This window comes from Balaenoptera borealis (assembly GCF_965194805.1).
Source record: "Balaenoptera borealis genome assembly, chromosome: 19".
Taxonomy (NCBI): domain Eukaryota; kingdom Metazoa; phylum Chordata; class Mammalia; order Artiodactyla; family Balaenopteridae; genus Balaenoptera; species Balaenoptera borealis.
Genome location: NC_138878.1, coordinates 4,534,429 through 4,550,928, shown reverse-complemented (window position 1 = coordinate 4,550,928; position 16,500 = coordinate 4,534,429). Strand labels below are relative to the sequence as shown.

The 16,500-nt window shown below is 51.4% G+C and overlaps 1 protein-coding gene across 5 annotated transcripts in view; it reads right to left on the bottom strand.

The window, feature by feature from the left end:
• The window catches only part of MEAK7 (MTOR associated protein, eak-7 homolog), a 38,072-nt gene that overhangs the window by 163 nt on the left and 21,409 nt on the right, over positions 1-16,500 (bottom strand). For all 5 annotated transcript variants that reach the window (XM_082366878.1, XM_082366877.1, XM_082366880.1 and 2 more), the window contains 4 exons: positions 9,944-10,366; positions 5,464-5,582; positions 3,831-4,010; positions 287-3,359 (listed from right to left, as the gene is read on the bottom strand). In XM_082366878.1, the coding sequence (XP_082223004.1) occupies positions 3,246-3,359; positions 3,831-4,010; positions 5,464-5,582; positions 9,944-10,366 (836 nt within the window). In that variant the 3' untranslated portion in view covers positions 287-3,245. The remainder of the gene's footprint in view (positions 1-286; positions 3,360-3,830; positions 4,011-5,463; positions 5,583-9,943; positions 10,367-16,500) is intronic.

The window sequence follows — 16,500 nt, the reverse complement described above, 5'->3', positions numbered from 1 at the left end:
TTATTTATTTATTTATGGCTGTGTTGTGTCTTCGTTTCTGTGCGAGGGCTTTCTCCAGTTGTGGCGAGCGGGGGCCACTCTTCATCGCGGTGCGCGGGTGTCTCACTATCGCGGCCTCTCTTGTTGCGGAGCACAGGCTCCAGACGCGCAGGCTCAGTAATTGTGGCTCACGGGCCTAGTTGCTCCGCGGCACGTGGGATCTTCCCAGACCAGGGCTCGAACCCGTGTCCCCTGCATTGGCAGGCAGACTCTCAACCACTGCGCCACCAGGGAAGCCCGCATGTACCTTTTGATCCAGCAATTCAGCTTCGAAGAGTTTATCCGCCAGACAAAACCACACCAAGATGTATATAAACGATATTCATTCCAGTAACAATTAGCTACAAACAGACCGTTCCGCAGCCAGGGATGGCTGAGCACCAGAAAGGATGGGGCACCCATCTCGTGGGACATTACATAGACAGTGAGAATAAATGGGTAGATACAGAGCAATTTCCACCCAAAGAAAAGGTGAGGGACAGACCAGTGTGTACAACACATTACCTCTTGGGAACAAAATGCTAGGGCGGAGGCAGGAGGAAGGCTTAGCTTTCAAGTTACATCCTTTTGTATTTTGACCTTTTTTTGCTGTGTATGCATAAGCTAATTCTTTAATTAAAAAAAAAATATGGTGGGTCTATCAACAGATGAATGGATAAAGAATATGTGGTGTGCATATATATACATACATATGAATATGTGGTTTATGTGTACATATATATATATATATATATATATATATGTATAATGGAATATTACTCAGCCATAAAAAAGAATGAAATTTTGCCATTTGCAGCAACATGGATGGACTTGGAGGGCATTATGCTAAATGAAATAAGTCAGACAGAGAAAGACAAATACTGTCTGATATCACTTATATGTGAAACCTAAAAAATACAACAAACTAGTGAATAAAACAAAAAAGAAGCAGACTCACAAATACAGAGACCAAACTAGTGGTTACCAGTGGGGAGGGGCAATATGGCGGGGGAGGGGAAATTATGGGATTATATAAAATCATGTGTGTGAAACCTTTTAAAATTGTAAAGCACTGGAGAATTTAAAGACTATTTCATTCAATAAAAGAAAAAAATTTCCAGAAAAAAACATAGTGGGGAAAAAAGTAACCGCCATGCTGTACCATGAACAGCGCTTTTTCACCCCTTCCTTCCAGCGCCTATCAGGGGCCCTTATGTGTCTTCACCTCCAGGGAGACCACTAGTCCTTACAACCTGAATTCTTATTCCCATTTTATCAAAGAACAAACCCATCACATGTTAAGACTAGCATCATGGGTTTCTCAGGCCCAGGAGGAGCGTGGTTCCTCGGGTCCTGTGGCCCCAGGCACGGCTGACACCCAACTGGTCTGTGTACTCCGGACCACACGTGCTGAGGAATCCCACGGCTGCCCCACACCCCCTGCGAGGGCCGAACACCCCAGGTTACCAAGTGCCTGGGCTGGGCGCCCAGCTCCCCTCGTGGAGGTGTGCTGTCTTAGGAAACCGTCAGGTCCCCAAGTATGACCTGCACTCTTGTTAGAAGAGGCACGAGGCAGAAAACAGGCCGGCAGACACATCCAGCCTCTCTGACAGCCACAGAGAGAGGTGGCAGTAAGCGGTCTTCAACGGACCTTTTATTAGTGAGGTATTATTTCACTGCATTTTTCTAAAAAAATATTCTGTAACACACTCTAGACTCGGGGCCTAATTCTTCAGATTACGGTAAGGATATCTGAGGATCCTAATATCCTGATCTGCTTCCCGTCAATTAAGAAGTCACAAAATGTACCTGAGAAGCTATTAAGAACTGGCTTTGTATAAGGAAAATCAATCATGACCGAGTGTGCACATCACTGTCTGAGCATGCACTTCTCTTCCGAAGGCCTTCCGCTCAGGGCTCAGTGCAAAGTTTGATGAGCCTCCCGGTAGAAAATGCAGAACCCGTAAAATGCAAACAGCTCGGTTTACTATGGCTTATAATTGGGGGCAACTCAATACAAGGCAGCATTTTCGTCAGATCTGCAGAAAGGCAATGTGTAGCAAAGGAGAAGGTTCTGCTGAGCGGGATTCTCAGTGTGTCCGGAGATTCTTCAGGCCGCCTCCAAGGGATGCAAGAACTGCAAGGGACGCGGCAGCTCTGCCTGAGGTCCAACCCACCAACATCTTCGCTAGCACTTCAGGATCACTCTTCGTTTAAAGCAAGTCCACGCTGTCAAAGTGCCAACATCCCCTCGGGAAGCAGCACGGGGGGGGGGGGGGGGGGTGATGCTGGGAGGTCAGGAGCCCGGGCCAGTCCTCTCAAGTTACTCACCACTAGTTCCTGCGACAGGCCATACGTGTATTAACAGGACTCTTAGCCTCAGGGCTCCGAATGTCCCCACGTTTAAATTAGTAAGAGAAGCACAACTTTGCTTCTCTGTAGACCTCCTGGTTTTCCCATTTGCTCACAGCATAGATTCACTTAACTCATCACTGACCGGGGGGATTTTTGCAGAAACTAACGCCTGTGGATGGCGATTTGTTATGTAAATGAATACTGAAACGTCTCCGGTCAATGATGTTTGGGTAACAAAAGACGTATTAATACGCCTCTGGTCAGTAATGTGTTAAAAACAGCTGAGAAAGGCAGATACTGAACCTTACTGAAAACCCGTGTCACTGTTGTCTTCAAAATCTCCAGCTATTACCCCTGTTAGTACACTCTTGTGCTTTTTTTTTTTTCCCCCCAAAATACAGAAATTCCACGTCAGAGGAAGCTGTTCCCCAAAGCGTCGAGATAGCCATCCGAGCACCTATGCCCTTTACCAGTCGAAATGGGACATCGAGGCTTTTAACTGGGAGGCCTGAGCAGAGGCCAAGTGACCCTCAGTGAGTGGACCCCCCCCTCCCCTACAGCAAGAACTCAAATCTCCAACCACTGCTAATTCCAGCCGGCCTCAAACGTCTCAGCATCGTCTTTGGATTTCATCTGTACAAAACGAGCAAAGTCTAAGAATAGAGTTGGTAATTGGACACTCAGGATTTCGGGGGAGACACACCCAGCAATCGACATACGGCATCAGAGGACGTGTACTCTGTTTCAATTAGGCACCTCCAGGACCACCTAGACGTGACCAGCACGCTCTAGGCTTTAGCTCTGGGCTAAAGTAAAGCACAGTCTGCAGGCCGTGCTCCAGCTCCAGGAAGGCCCGTGCTGGGGGCTCCTCCTCACTGGTCATCAGGCACCTCCCGGAGCCCTTCGCTGTGGCGAATCCGCCCACTGACTTCCAGCAGGGCCCGGGCCGCAGGGTCCATGTCCAGAACGCTCTTGGTGTTCTTGGCCTTGGGAAGAAGGGAAGGATGGGTGGGTACAGTGACCAAACCAGGCAGTGACGTCCTGCTGCTGTCAAGTTTATCAGAGGGGAATTTCCTACTGTTGCCACAAGGGAAATGTGGTAGAGGCTCTCCCCCGAGCCCCACTGAGTCCCCCCGCCCCAGGATGCCATCGTTGGGAGGTGACGAGGCGCAGGGGCCCCAATGGCAACTCATCGTCGAACCCCGGAACTAGAAGGAACCCCAGACCCTCCTCATCTTGCAGACAAGCCCCCACCCGCCCCGGGATCCCACCTCCCTGGGGTGGTTCTCTCTACTAAACCTCCACAGACCCCAGACAGGATCCTCTGCTCTGCTGTGCACCCCCTGGCATCCCTCTGGCCAACAACGGCTGCTGGAAACAAATTGGAATAAACCACCTCCAGATGGAGGAGTAAAAGGGACAAAGCCGAGAAAGGGGAGAAACGCCCCCACGCTCACCAGCTGTGTCACCGAAGCATCTCCCACTGCCCACACCTCCATCTTCTCGAACCGGAAGTCCTCCTGGGCCGAGAGCTGAGGGCTGTTGTACGTGGTGCACGTGGGCTTGGCCTTGCTGTGTCCTTTCCCAAAATCGACATCGATCCACAGGCCAAAATAATTGTGCTGCCCTCCCATGCCCTGTGGAGGGAGGGGCATAGCACCGCCTCGGTCTGGAGAATCAGATACCTGAAGCCCACCCCAGCCGTCACGCCACCAGGGCGTATGAGAAGTGAACACAATTTTCTCCCTTTCTTTTTTTTTTTTTTTAAACTGTGAAATACATATTCACAGACTGATACAATTTAAGTATCCCATGACAAGTTCCTAGAACACTCATCACGGTGTCCCGACTCCTACCCCATGGCCCTTTCTCCCGGGGCTGCACTGGCAGGAAACACAAGTGACAACAGAGGACAAAAGAATACAGGCCCTCAGGCCTAGAGACCCCGATCGGTAAAATAAGGGGAGAGGTCTACACAGCGCTTCCCAGACAGGGATGTTAATCCTCACCCGGCCCAGGGCCGGGTGCTCGAGCAGGAAGGCCGTTCACTCAGCACAGCGGGGGGGGAAGGAGGAAGCAGCCCGGGAAGGCGGGAACCACTCGGCACACCGCCGGCTCTGAGCAAGCGGCCGATGGGAACACACTGCTGTTCAACCTCTCTGATCCCTTTCTCTAGCCGCCCTCTCCACCAGCGCCTCCCCCGCCCCCCACCCCGGGGCCGGGGAGCCTGGAGCTAACGCTGAGCAAGAGACCGGGGCAGGAAACGCAGCTAACCTCGGGGCTGCTTCTCCCCTCGGGCCGATTACTGACCACCACCGGGACCCCCTGGGGGCTGCTCCTGAGGCCAAGGCCCTCGCCCCTGTCATCACCAAACTGTCCTTTCTGAAAGGCGTCCGGGGTCATCAGGTGGGCCCCTGGGAGCCTCCGAGTGAGCCTGGGAAGGAGCACGGGGCCCTCTCCACACCGACAAGATGCACCAGCCTCCCCGGCCCTTGGCTTTGCAGACACAGGGCTGGAATTTCCCGAGAGGGGCTTTTTGTTACGAAGCAGGGGAAAGAAATAGGCTGGTGCTGCCAGGAGACACATTTCTCACCCAAGCTAAGCATCTGTGCGGGCGCCCGTCCCCGCGCCTCACCCCAGCCCTGTCCCCACCACCACCCCCGGCCTTCCCCCGCGTCCTCTTCTTCCTGTGGCCGAGTCCCGGCTGGAGCACAGAGCAGGCAACCCCCAGTGGGTCCAAAGGGCCTGCGGAGCCCAGCCCCGGCCCCGCGCCCGGGTCGTGCCCCAGGCAGGGCAGTATCTCCAGCCACGAAGGCCACAGACCAACCCTCTGATGGCCAGGAAACCCGGCCGACTCCATCATTTGCACACAAACCCCGGAAATACCCCAACAGGGGCCCCTTTTCTCCACGAGAGAAATTCTGTCCTCGTTGTCGCTCATCGCATCACCACCCTGAGACTCGGGCAGAACGAACTGACCGCGTACGGCTGCCCTGACGCAGGGCGGAGTGTCCCCGGGCACGTCGGGGCCAGTGCCATCGGGATGGACATCACCACGGGGGGACGTGCCCTGCCCTCCCGAGTCCTTACCAGTCCATTCGGGATGGTCTGCTGCCCTTGATTCAGGTACATGTAGTGGTCGTTGTAGCCCGTGCAGGTGTACACGGCCATGCGGGGGCAGATGGAGAACAGGAAGCACCTGTCATCCCCTGAAATTGATCAGAGCAAAAAGAAGCAAGATCACCCGTCGGAGCTGGGCGCAGGGAGAAGCAGGAAACGGAAACGGGCCCTGGCTCAGCTGGCTGAGCAGGAAGAGCCTCACTCGGGTCCTCAGCGTGCGCGGGGCTCCTGCGCATCGGGGGCGGGGCCGGCGGACCAGCGGGCGGATCCCGGACCCCGCTGCCGCCCGTGACCGTGGGATGAGCTGCGGGTGCAGGGTGAGAGTGACCGTTAGAAAGGAATGTGACATCTGCTTGCTGGGGACACCTGTTAGCGCTCGCCCGGGGAGATGGGAGCCCTGCCCCACCGCCCCAGAGTCACAAAGAGCAGTCTCGTCTCAACTGAGGAGCAAGGGGCAGGCGGTCACGCCAGGCACTGGCTGGGCACTCACACGGCCCCAGGTAGGCACATCATCCAGAGGGGAGAGGGCAGGGTACCTGCAGACACAGCTGCCCACAGGGAGGGGAGGGGACACACAGGGAAAGGTGACCCTCTACCTTTGCCCGGGCACAGGGGTGGGCATGCCACCACTCAGAGAAGGTACCGGTCAAAATCCTGGAAATGAACGGCTTCCTCCATCTCAGAGACCCCTCCCCGCCCTGATGCACTCACTAGGCAGGGCACGGAGGCTGCACCTCACCAAGGGAGCTCCTAGGCGAGAGCCAAACCAGGGACGCTCCCCACAGCTGAGATCGTGGCCGGAAGGACTGCCCCTTCACGGTGACAGCGTGAGGGCACCCGACACAGGACCCAGCTCAGGTACACCTGGGGGTCGGGCCATTCGTCAGGTGGGAAGGAAGCTCCAGGAAGCAGACAGGGAGCCCGAATGTGGAGGGTGCACAGGAAGGGGGCTTTGAGCCTCAGAGGGGCCTTGGGGAGGAGAGCCCTCGGCCACAGATGGGCCTGAGACCTGCAGAGTCAGGAGCAGCGACGCTCGGGCCTCCGATCAAGATGGACCCCAGGGGGCCTCTGCGGGGACTTAGCTCCTCCAAAGTCGGGAAGGACGTCCTGAGGTGGAGACGGTTGGGTGAGAGCCACTCCACGGAGGAGGGACCCCGCAGGGACACGGCAGGGCATGGGGGGAACAGCAGGGCCCTCGGCTGTAGCGCAGGGTGTGAGCCCTGGTGGGGGAAAGGGGGAGGTGAGCCCGGGGAGGTCACCGGGACCAGGTGGCACAGGGCTCCCCTCCAGGCTAAAGACTCCGGCTTGAGTCCATGTGCCTCAGAAGGTTGGCTTTAGCCTCAAGGAATTGCCTGGTCCCACCTGTGGCCCCGGGCACTGGGCCTAAGCATCATTTTGCCTTGCCATCTGAAGGCTGCCTTTCAACCAACATATACTGCGTCCCGGATGCTAAGTGAAGTGATGGGGCCACAAAGCGTGGGCCCCTTGGCTACAGCGGACCCCACTCTAGTCCATCCCGGGGTCTGTGCCCAGAGAGAAGGGCCCCGTGGGGAAGATGGCCCTCGAGGGTGCAGGGCAAGGACCAAGGAGTCACATGACCCGTAAAAGCATCAGCCCCACCGAGGGGCTCCTCACCCAGCTCTCACAGTGACACCACCACCCAGCGCCCAGTGGGTTACAAGCTGCCATTCCTGTGGTTCTGGGGAACGGAGGCCCAGAGAGGGTAAGCAACTTGCCCAGGACAGAGCCGGACTCAGCCCAGAGCTGCGGGCCTGCAGCTGCCCCACGGAGGACAGAGGTGAAAACGAAGTGACCCAGCGGCTGCCACATCATCTCAAGGCTCAAATACTCGAAGTGACTGTTTCCCAGGACAAATGGACAGGAACGCCCTGAACTTGACTGGAATCTGTGATGCTAGGCCGCCCCCTGCTGGAATTCCATCCTCACGCTTCAGAACAGAATGAGTTCAAGTTTGAAAACTTGGTAATTGCATTTTTCCATCTTTCTTCAAGAAGATGAATTCTGCTTGTTAATAAAACATGAAGACGCAGCAGAGCTGACCTGGAGTTAATACTAAAGGAGCTGGAAGAAGCGGAAGTTCCGTCTATAATAATGATTCTCAGGGTTTTTCCACATCCTCCAACCACACAGAGACCCAGCCCGTCACCCCCCCAGAGCCCCTCCCCGTGACACCGTGACAGAGAGACGTGGGTGTGTGGAAGCCCAGGCCTGAGCTGGGGTCCCCAGAAGGGCCGCCTTCCAGGGTCGGCCCTCAGCCGGCGTCTGGGAAGGTGGATTTGGGGAGGGTCCCCCCACTCCCAGGACTGATGACCGGCTCCCTGTGCCTAAGCCGTGTGTACAGACAAGGGGGTTGGGGCCGGACGCCTGCGTCCTCCTGCGAGTCTGGGGTTTGGGTGCGTGTCAGGCAGAGGGTGCTCGTGTGAACGGCCCCCCGCAATAAAGACCCCGCGCGCTGAAGCTCTAACGCGTCCCTGACGGACAGCACTGCACACGTGCTGTCACAGCTCGCGGCTGGGGGAATTCAGCGCGTCCTGTGCGACCCCACGAGAGAGGACGCTGGAGCCTGGTCCCCCTGGACTTCACCCCCCAACCCCTACCCAGTCCCCGGGCTGATCGTGCTCTGCAACCCCTCACTGTAATAGACCAGCTGTGACGACAGCTCTGTGCTGAGCCCCCGAGTCCTCCCAGCGACCCACTGACACGTGGGTGGTCTTAGGGACCCTGACACGGTGGGGAAGGGCTGGTAGCAAGAGCTGGATTAAAGACCTAGAACAATCTAAAACCTAGAGAAAACCAAATCCTGGAAACAACAGGGTCTCGGGGATGGAGGCACCCAGCCTTCACACCATGATCCCCTCCACCCACCCCAGACAAGGGCCACCCCACCACTGCTAAAACCTCTCCCGTAATGGCACCTCTGCACCTGGACACGGCTCCCCAACCAGCAGAAGCTTCCCTGGTGCAAGGAAGATGGGAACAATTCCAGAAGTGTGCAGTCCCATAGAGGACCGCAGGGAGTAGCTGGCACTCGTGTGGTCAGGAAGGCTTCCTGAAGGAGGTGACCCTGGACTGAGTCCCGACAAGGAGCTGACTGTGCCAACAGGTGGAAGAGGGAGAAAAAGCAGCATGTGCCAAGTCCTGAGATGACAGCGCAGCCTGTTCTGGAAACTTTGGGTAATTCAGTGAGATGGAGCCCAGAGCACAGGGCACAGTAGAGGTCGTGAGGCTGGAGATAAAGGATTCACCATTCTGAGTGCACTGGGGGTCTGTCCAAGGGTCTCCAGGGGACAAGCACCACGGCAGGTGGGCTGGGATGTGGCAAATGAACTGGACGGGTGAGACCAGGAGCCGAGGGCCAGGCAGAAGGCACCTGCAGCGACGCAGGTGACAGTGGGGTGGAGAGAAGGGGGAGCGGGGACGCAGGCGGCGTGGATGCAGCTGACAGCTGTCTGGCTACGATGTGCAGCCCCCATCCCAGAGGCGCACGTGGCCTTTCTCCCCCGTATCTCGCATCTCAGGACCCTGGGTTCTCCCTTCCACTGACCCAGCCAGGGAGGGTGTTAGCCTCGCCCCCTCACCGGGAGGGACCCTCCCCGGAACTGCGTCGGCCAGGCTGCCCCATTTAGCTGAGGGCAGTGAGGACAGGCCTGTATCTGGCTGCTCAGAGCCACTAGGAAAAGCCCTCCATCTCACAGCTGTTGGCCCCCAGGAGACCTTCTGAGAACACAGACTCGGGCAGCCCGGGGCAGGTCCCAGGGGACACACAGTGACATCAATCCCGGGAAGACAGGTTCACCTCTGAGTACGAGAACAGCCCACTGCCAGGAGATGAGCGTTTTCAAAAAGAGTCCTTTAAGAGCGTTTATCAGAGCAGTTCTTTGAGGAGGGGAAGTATTTCATCAGGGCCTCTCATCCAGGGCATTCAAGGTCTAGCAAAGAGCTTCCAATCTCCACCAAAATCACAAAACCGAAAAACTACGGGCAGAAGCAGCAAAGCAGACCCACACAGGGGGTTCCAGGAAAGGAAGACGGTCCCCCGAGAAAACACACCCCACCTGCAAGAGCCGGTATCTCCCAGTCCCCTACGCAGCACCTACGGCCCAGCCTCGCCCGTGGTCAGGACCTGGCATCGCTTAATGATGCTGATCTGCTGTTTCCTCACCTGAAATCCAGGGGTGAGGACAGCTATCCTGCTTACCTGACCCTGCAGCCAGAATCTATAAAGAAATCTATGAAGTTAAACCATCGTAAAGAAACACCACGTTTCACTCTCCTCCCAAACACGTCTAACAAAACGCTTGCGGAAGGAGATGGAAGAAACCCGCACAGCCGCTGGCGGGGCTCGGAGGTCTCCACACAGCAGCCGTCCGACCAGAACTTGTAACGAGCACTGGCGCTACCACGTGGGGTTGTGGTGGACAAGACTTACCTTGAAACTGAGGTTTGACCTCCCAGGAGCAGGAAGCAAAGCCACCGAACACGTGGCCATCACGGTCCTCGAGCAGCACCACGCAGGGCCCCCAGTGTGCGATGCGCCCACAGAGCTGCGCGAAGCTGTGCCCGTGGAGCTCGGATGAGAAGAGCAGGCGCCAGCGGTGCCGCTGCTCCCTGGGCAGGTGGGAGTTGATGTAGATGACGGACAGGACATCCAGGACGCTCGCAAACTCCCGCTCCTGGTCGACTTGGCGCTCGGGGACCAGGGTGGCCAGATCGAGGGACGAGCACAGGAGGAGAAAGCCTTGCTGGATGACCACGCTCAGGAACGTGGCCACGAGGGGGGCCCTGAACACCCAGTCCTCAACCGTGGTTCGGTCACAGTCTAGCTGCTGAGGCCCCAGAAGCTTCTCACCGTCTAGCGGAGGAGAAAACGGTATTAGTGGGCGATGACGTCACCTTTTATCTACTTACCTAAACCTGCTCTGTGCAGCGGGGAGCCACGTGCGGTTCGTCTGCATCGAGATGCACAGTAAGTGTAAAAGGCACACCCCATTTCAAAGGCTTGGCGTGAAAAAGAAAAAGAACGTAAAATATCTCACTTTTTTTTTTACATTGATTGCCAATGTTAAAGTATATTTTGGACAAATTCGTAAAATTAATTTTGCTTGCTCCTTTTCGGTATTTCCATGTGGTTACTGAAATACGTAAAATTTCATATGTGGTTGGCTTTGGAGTTCACGTTCTGTCTCTGTCGGACAGGGCTCATCTAAACAATTCAACATCGACACTCTTATCTTTTCTCTCTGCTCCAAGCTGCATTTCAGAGACACAGGAGACAGCTACACCCTCACCCCAGGGCCCCGAGACTCCCCAGCAATTCCTCCTGAGAGGGCTACACCAAAAGCCACTAGTCCTAACAAAATCATTCGGAAAGGATTTAGAAAGTGTGCTGTCCTCCAGCTATGGCAGGGTAGTGGTTGGTTACTTCCTGGGCACCCCTCTAGTTTATCTGGGGAGAACAGGTTTCATTAACTACAAGTTATACTTAATTGTTTCCGAACAGCAGCCATCATTCTGATTTCCGTCTCTTACCTACTAAGAACAGAGGTGACATGGAGGTGATACCAAAAGACAAGCTATTGGTACTTCATTCATATATATAGATATACATATATATACACACATACATATATGTGTATATATATATGTATATCTATATATATGTATATACATATATATAAGAAACAGTATTATACAGTATGTCATTATTCTTTCCAAGTTCCAAATACCTCACTTAATTTTTCAAACTGTGTTTAAAAATCCAGCTTTATAATAAAACAGTAACACTTTTATAAAACGAATCTACTTTGCAAAGAGATTCACCACAAGGTATTTTTAAATCCCAAGTAAATTTAATTATATACTGTTTCTCAGCCAACAATAGCAGAATATATATTCTTCTCAAGTGTACCTGGAATATTCTCCAGAACAGACCATATGTTAGGCCATAAAACATGCCTCAATAAATTGAAAAGAACTGAAATCATGTAATGTATGTTCTTCAACCACAATGTAATGAAATTACAAATCAGTAACAAGGCAATCTGGGAATTTCACAAACACGTAGAAATTAAAGAATATACCTCTAAACAACCAACAGGCCAAAGAAGAAATCATGAGGGAAGTTAGAAAATACTGAGATGGGGACTTCCCTGGTGGCGCAGTGGATAAGACTCCACGCTCCCAACGCAGGGGACATGGGTTCAATCTCTGGTCAGGGAACTAGATCCCACATGCATGCCACAACTAAGAGTTCACATGCCACAACTAAGGAGCCGGCAAGCCTCAACTAAGGAGCCCGCCTGCCACCATGAAGACCTGGAATGACCACATAAATAAATAAATAAATATTTTTTGGAAAGAAAGAAACTACTGAGATAAATGAAAACAAAAACACAATATACCAAAACTTATGGGATTCAGCTAAAGCAGTGCTTAGAGGGATATTTATAGTCATAAATGCCTATAATGAAAAAGAAGAGAGATCTCAAATCAATAACCTAACCTTCTAACTTGAGAAACGAGAAAAAGAAAATCAAACTAGCAATCAGAATCAAGATGGTCAGTAGTAGGACGTGGAACTCACCTCTTCCCACAGAAACATCAAGAATACATCTATGAATAGAACAATGCTCTCAGAAAACTAGTAGAAGACCTCAAACACCTCAAAGGACAAGAAAGATCTCCATGTAACTGGGTAGGACAAAGGGAAAAAAAGAATAAAGGAAGTGGGACGAGACCTGTGCCCCTGGGGGGGTGGAGCTGAAGGAGAGGAGAGGTTCCCGCACCCAGGGAAGCCTCACCGGTGGGGAGATCAGCTGGGACAGAAAAGGGAGCTTCAGAGGCTTGAAGGAGAGCACAGCAACCAGTTAGTGGCAGGCAGGACAGAGAGAGACCTACACGGACGGTTGTGCCACCGCCCTGTGTGCCCCAGCCTGAGACGCGCGTCCACTGGTATGGGTGGGGGCTGGGTGCTGTAACACGGGGTTTAGAGGACAGACCCAGGGAGAGGACTGCTGTTGCCTGTGCGGAGACAGCCTGAAGGGGCTGGAGTGTGGGGCGCAGCAACCAGGAGTGTTTGCGGAAGAACCCCGGGCCGCCATGGAAGCGAAGCGCCATTGTTAAGCGGCATGCCAAGGAAGAGGCGGGGCTGCCATCGCAGCCTCTTTCCCCACCCGCCGGCTCCTGCCTATGCAGCCTCCAGGACAGGCTCGCGCCCAGGCAGGCTCACACACCCCGGCCACCCCGGTCCCCTCCTGCCTGGGCAGGCTCGTGTGCCCCAGCCACTGCCCTGGTGCCCCCAGAAGCAGACACCAGTGGGTTGCCCATGCGCAGAGGTGGGGCTGAAATCACAGCTGAGGCCCACGGGCCGTGTGACTTAGGAAGCAGAGCTGAAATCTCTCCCCACGGCTGCGTGAACCTTGGATTTATACCTCCACGGCCGACTTTGTAAATTCAGTGCCTGTGGAACATCCAAATGGACAACTGGTGCTCTCGCAGCTGGGACGGGTCTGGCCTTAGCGGCTGTGGGCTTTGTGGGCGCGTACACGCAGGGGCTGGGCTGGGCCAGGGTCTGAGCTGCATCCATAGCTCCCACAGTGGGTCCAGGTGTGTAACTACTGCAGTCCTGGGACCTGACTTCAGTGGATCTGCGCTGGTGGCCTTGTGAAAACAAAGCCTGAGAGGCCCCAGGGCTGACTGCCGGCACACCCACAGTTGAGGTGGGGCTGAGGGCAGTGCCAACAACGGTGCACTTTGTGAGCCCGCACAGCGGGTGAAAGGTGACACACTCACAGGTGAACAGCTCCAGCAGAGTAATACTCAGTGGCTCCTCTCCCAGTGGGAGCGCTCCAATCCCGCCTATTCTTGCACTGCAGATCAGAAACGCAGCTCAGAAACAGAGCTAGGGGCTTCTACACCAACAACTAGAGAGCAGACCCTGCCCTGGACAGAGCAGTGACAACCACAGAGGGAAGAGGGGTCCCCACTCACTGTCCAGTGCAGGCTCTGGTCACCGCAACACCAGTCGCACCTCCCATCAAGGGGATAACAGCCAGCACACACTGAGGAAAGAGGCAGCAGGCATCCATGCTAAAAACAGGCCTTGCACCAAAAAAATATTAAACCCATGCAGGCTACACAGGGACACTCCCACATAAAAACAGCCCTCCAAGACCACAGTAGATAATTGTTTCTCCTATACTCACAGAGCAAGAGAAATATAAGTAAAATGAAGAAGCAGAGGGACCACTCCCAATTAAAATATCGAGAGAATTCCCCTGAAAGAACAAACACGAAATAGGCCTCTTCAGTCTAATAGATACCAAGTCCAAAAAGGAGATAATGAAAATACTGAAGGAATTAAGAAAGGCTATCGATAGAAATGCAGACTACTGTAAAAAGGAACTAGAAACTATAATGAGGAGTCAAGAAACATTCGAAGATTCATTTCCTGAGACGAAAGCTGAACCAAAGGCTATGAATAGCAGAATAAATAATGCAGAAGAACGAATAAGTGATCTGGAAGACAGAGTAAAGGAAATCACCCAATCAGGACATCAGACAGAACATCAAGTGAAAAAAATGAAAGCAATATAAGAGACCTATGGGAGAATATAAAGCATGCCAATCTACACATAATAGGTATCCCAGAAGGAGAAGAAAGAGAAAAGGGGATCGAAAATGTATTTGAAGAAATTATGGCTTAAAACTTCCCAAAGCTAAAGAAGGAAACAGATATCCAGATACAGGAAACACAGAGGGTCCTGAACAAGATAAACCCAAAAAGGCCTACACCAAGACATATTATAATAAAAATGTCAAAAGTTAAACATAAAAAGAGGATTCTAAAGGTAGCAAGAGAAAAACACAAGAGTTAATGACAAGGGAACCCCCATAAGGCTATCAGCTGATTTCTCTACAGAAACATCGCAGGCCAGAAGGGAGTGGCAAGATATATTCAAAGTCCTGAAAGGGAAATATCTGCAACCTAGGACACTCTACCCGGCAAGATTATCATTTAGAATAGAAGGAGAAAAAAAGAATTTCTCAGACAAGTAAAAACTAAAAAAATACAGCAATCCTAAACCTATCCTAAAAGAAATATTGAAAGGTCTTCTCTAAATAGAAAAGTAGTAAGAATGTATAGGAAAGAGAAGATCACAATTATTTTTCTAGAATGTGTTTGAGCCTAAGTGACTACCAGTCTAAAGCAAGTAGATAAAGGAAGGGGTTAACATACTTGAAAAACAGGGCAACCACAAATCAAAAACATACAACAGATTCACAGAAATCAAAAAGAAAAAACTATAAGCATAATACAAAAGAAAAGCATCAAACCACAAAAGGAAAAACAAAAAGAAAAAGGGACAAAAGAATATAAAATCAACAGGAAAACAAGGTTTAAAATGGCAATAAATATATATCTATCAAAAATTACCTTAATGTCAATGGACTAAGTGCTCCCATCAAAAGACACAGAGTGGTAGATTGGATAAAAAAACAAGAGTCTACAATATGCTGCCTACAAGAGACCCACTTTAGGGCAAAGGACACACATGTATTAAAAGTGAGGGGATGGAGAAAGATACTGCATGCAAACAGAAATGAAGAGAAAGCAGGGGTCGCAATACTCATATCAGACAAAACAGACTTTAAAACAAAGGCTATAAAGAAAGATAAAGAAGGACACTATATAATAATAAAAGGATCAATACAAGGAGAGGATATTACATTTGTCAACATATATGCACCCAATATAGGAGCACTCAAATACAGAAAACAAATACTAACAGACATAAAGGGAGAAATTGACAGGAATATAGTAATAGTAGGAGACTTTAACACCCCTCTCACATCAATGAACAGAGCTTTGAGACTGAAAATCAATAAGGCAACAGAGGTCCCAAATGATACATTAGAACAGTTAGACTTAATTGATATCTTCAGGACATTTCATCTAAAAAAAAATACATTCTTTTCAAGTGCACACAGAACATTTTCTAGGATTGACCACACACTTGGGCACAAAACAAGCCTCAACAAATTTAAGAGTATAGAAATTATTTCAAGCATCTTTTCTGACCACAACGGCATGAAACTAAAAATCAACCACAGAAAAAGAAACGAGAAAAAAACAATTACATAGAGACTAAACATGCTACTAAAAAACCAATGGGTCAGGCTTCCCTGGTGGCGCAGCGGTTAAGAATCTGCCTGCCAATGCAGGGGACACGGGTTCGAGCCCTGGTCCAGGAAGATCCCACGTGCTGCAGAGCAGCTAAGCCCGTGCACCACAACTACTGAGCCTGCACTCTAGAGCCCGCAAGCCACAACTACTGAGCCCGTGTGCCACAACTGAAGCCCACGAGCCTAGAGCCCTGCTCCGCAACAAGAGAAGCCACCATAATGAGAAACCCACGCACCGCAACGAAGAGTAGCCCCCACTCACCACAACTAGAGAAAGCCCGCACGCAGCAACGAAGACCCAACACAGCCAAAAATAAAAATAATAAAATAATAATAAAAAAAAAACCAATGGGTCAATGATGAAATCAAAGAAGAAATTTAAAAATACCTTGAGCAAATGACAATGAAAACACAACCATACAAGAACTATGGGATGTAGCAAAAGCAGTTCTCAGAGGGTAGTTCATAGTGATTCAGGCCTTCTTTAAGAAACAAATAGCTCAAATAAACAACCTAACACACTACCTAAAAAATTTAGAAAAAAGAACAAACAAAACCTAAAGGAAAAGATAATAAAGCAAAGGAAAGATAATAAAGATCAGAAAGGAAATAAATAAAAGAGAGATTAAAAAACAAATGAAAAAATCAATAAAACAAGAGCTGTTTCTTTGAAAGGGTAAACAAAATTGACAAACCTTTGCCCAGGCTCACCAAAAAGAAAAAGAGAGAAGACCCAAATAAACAAAATAAGAAATGAAAGAAGAGAAATCACAACAGATACCACAGAAATACAAAAAACCA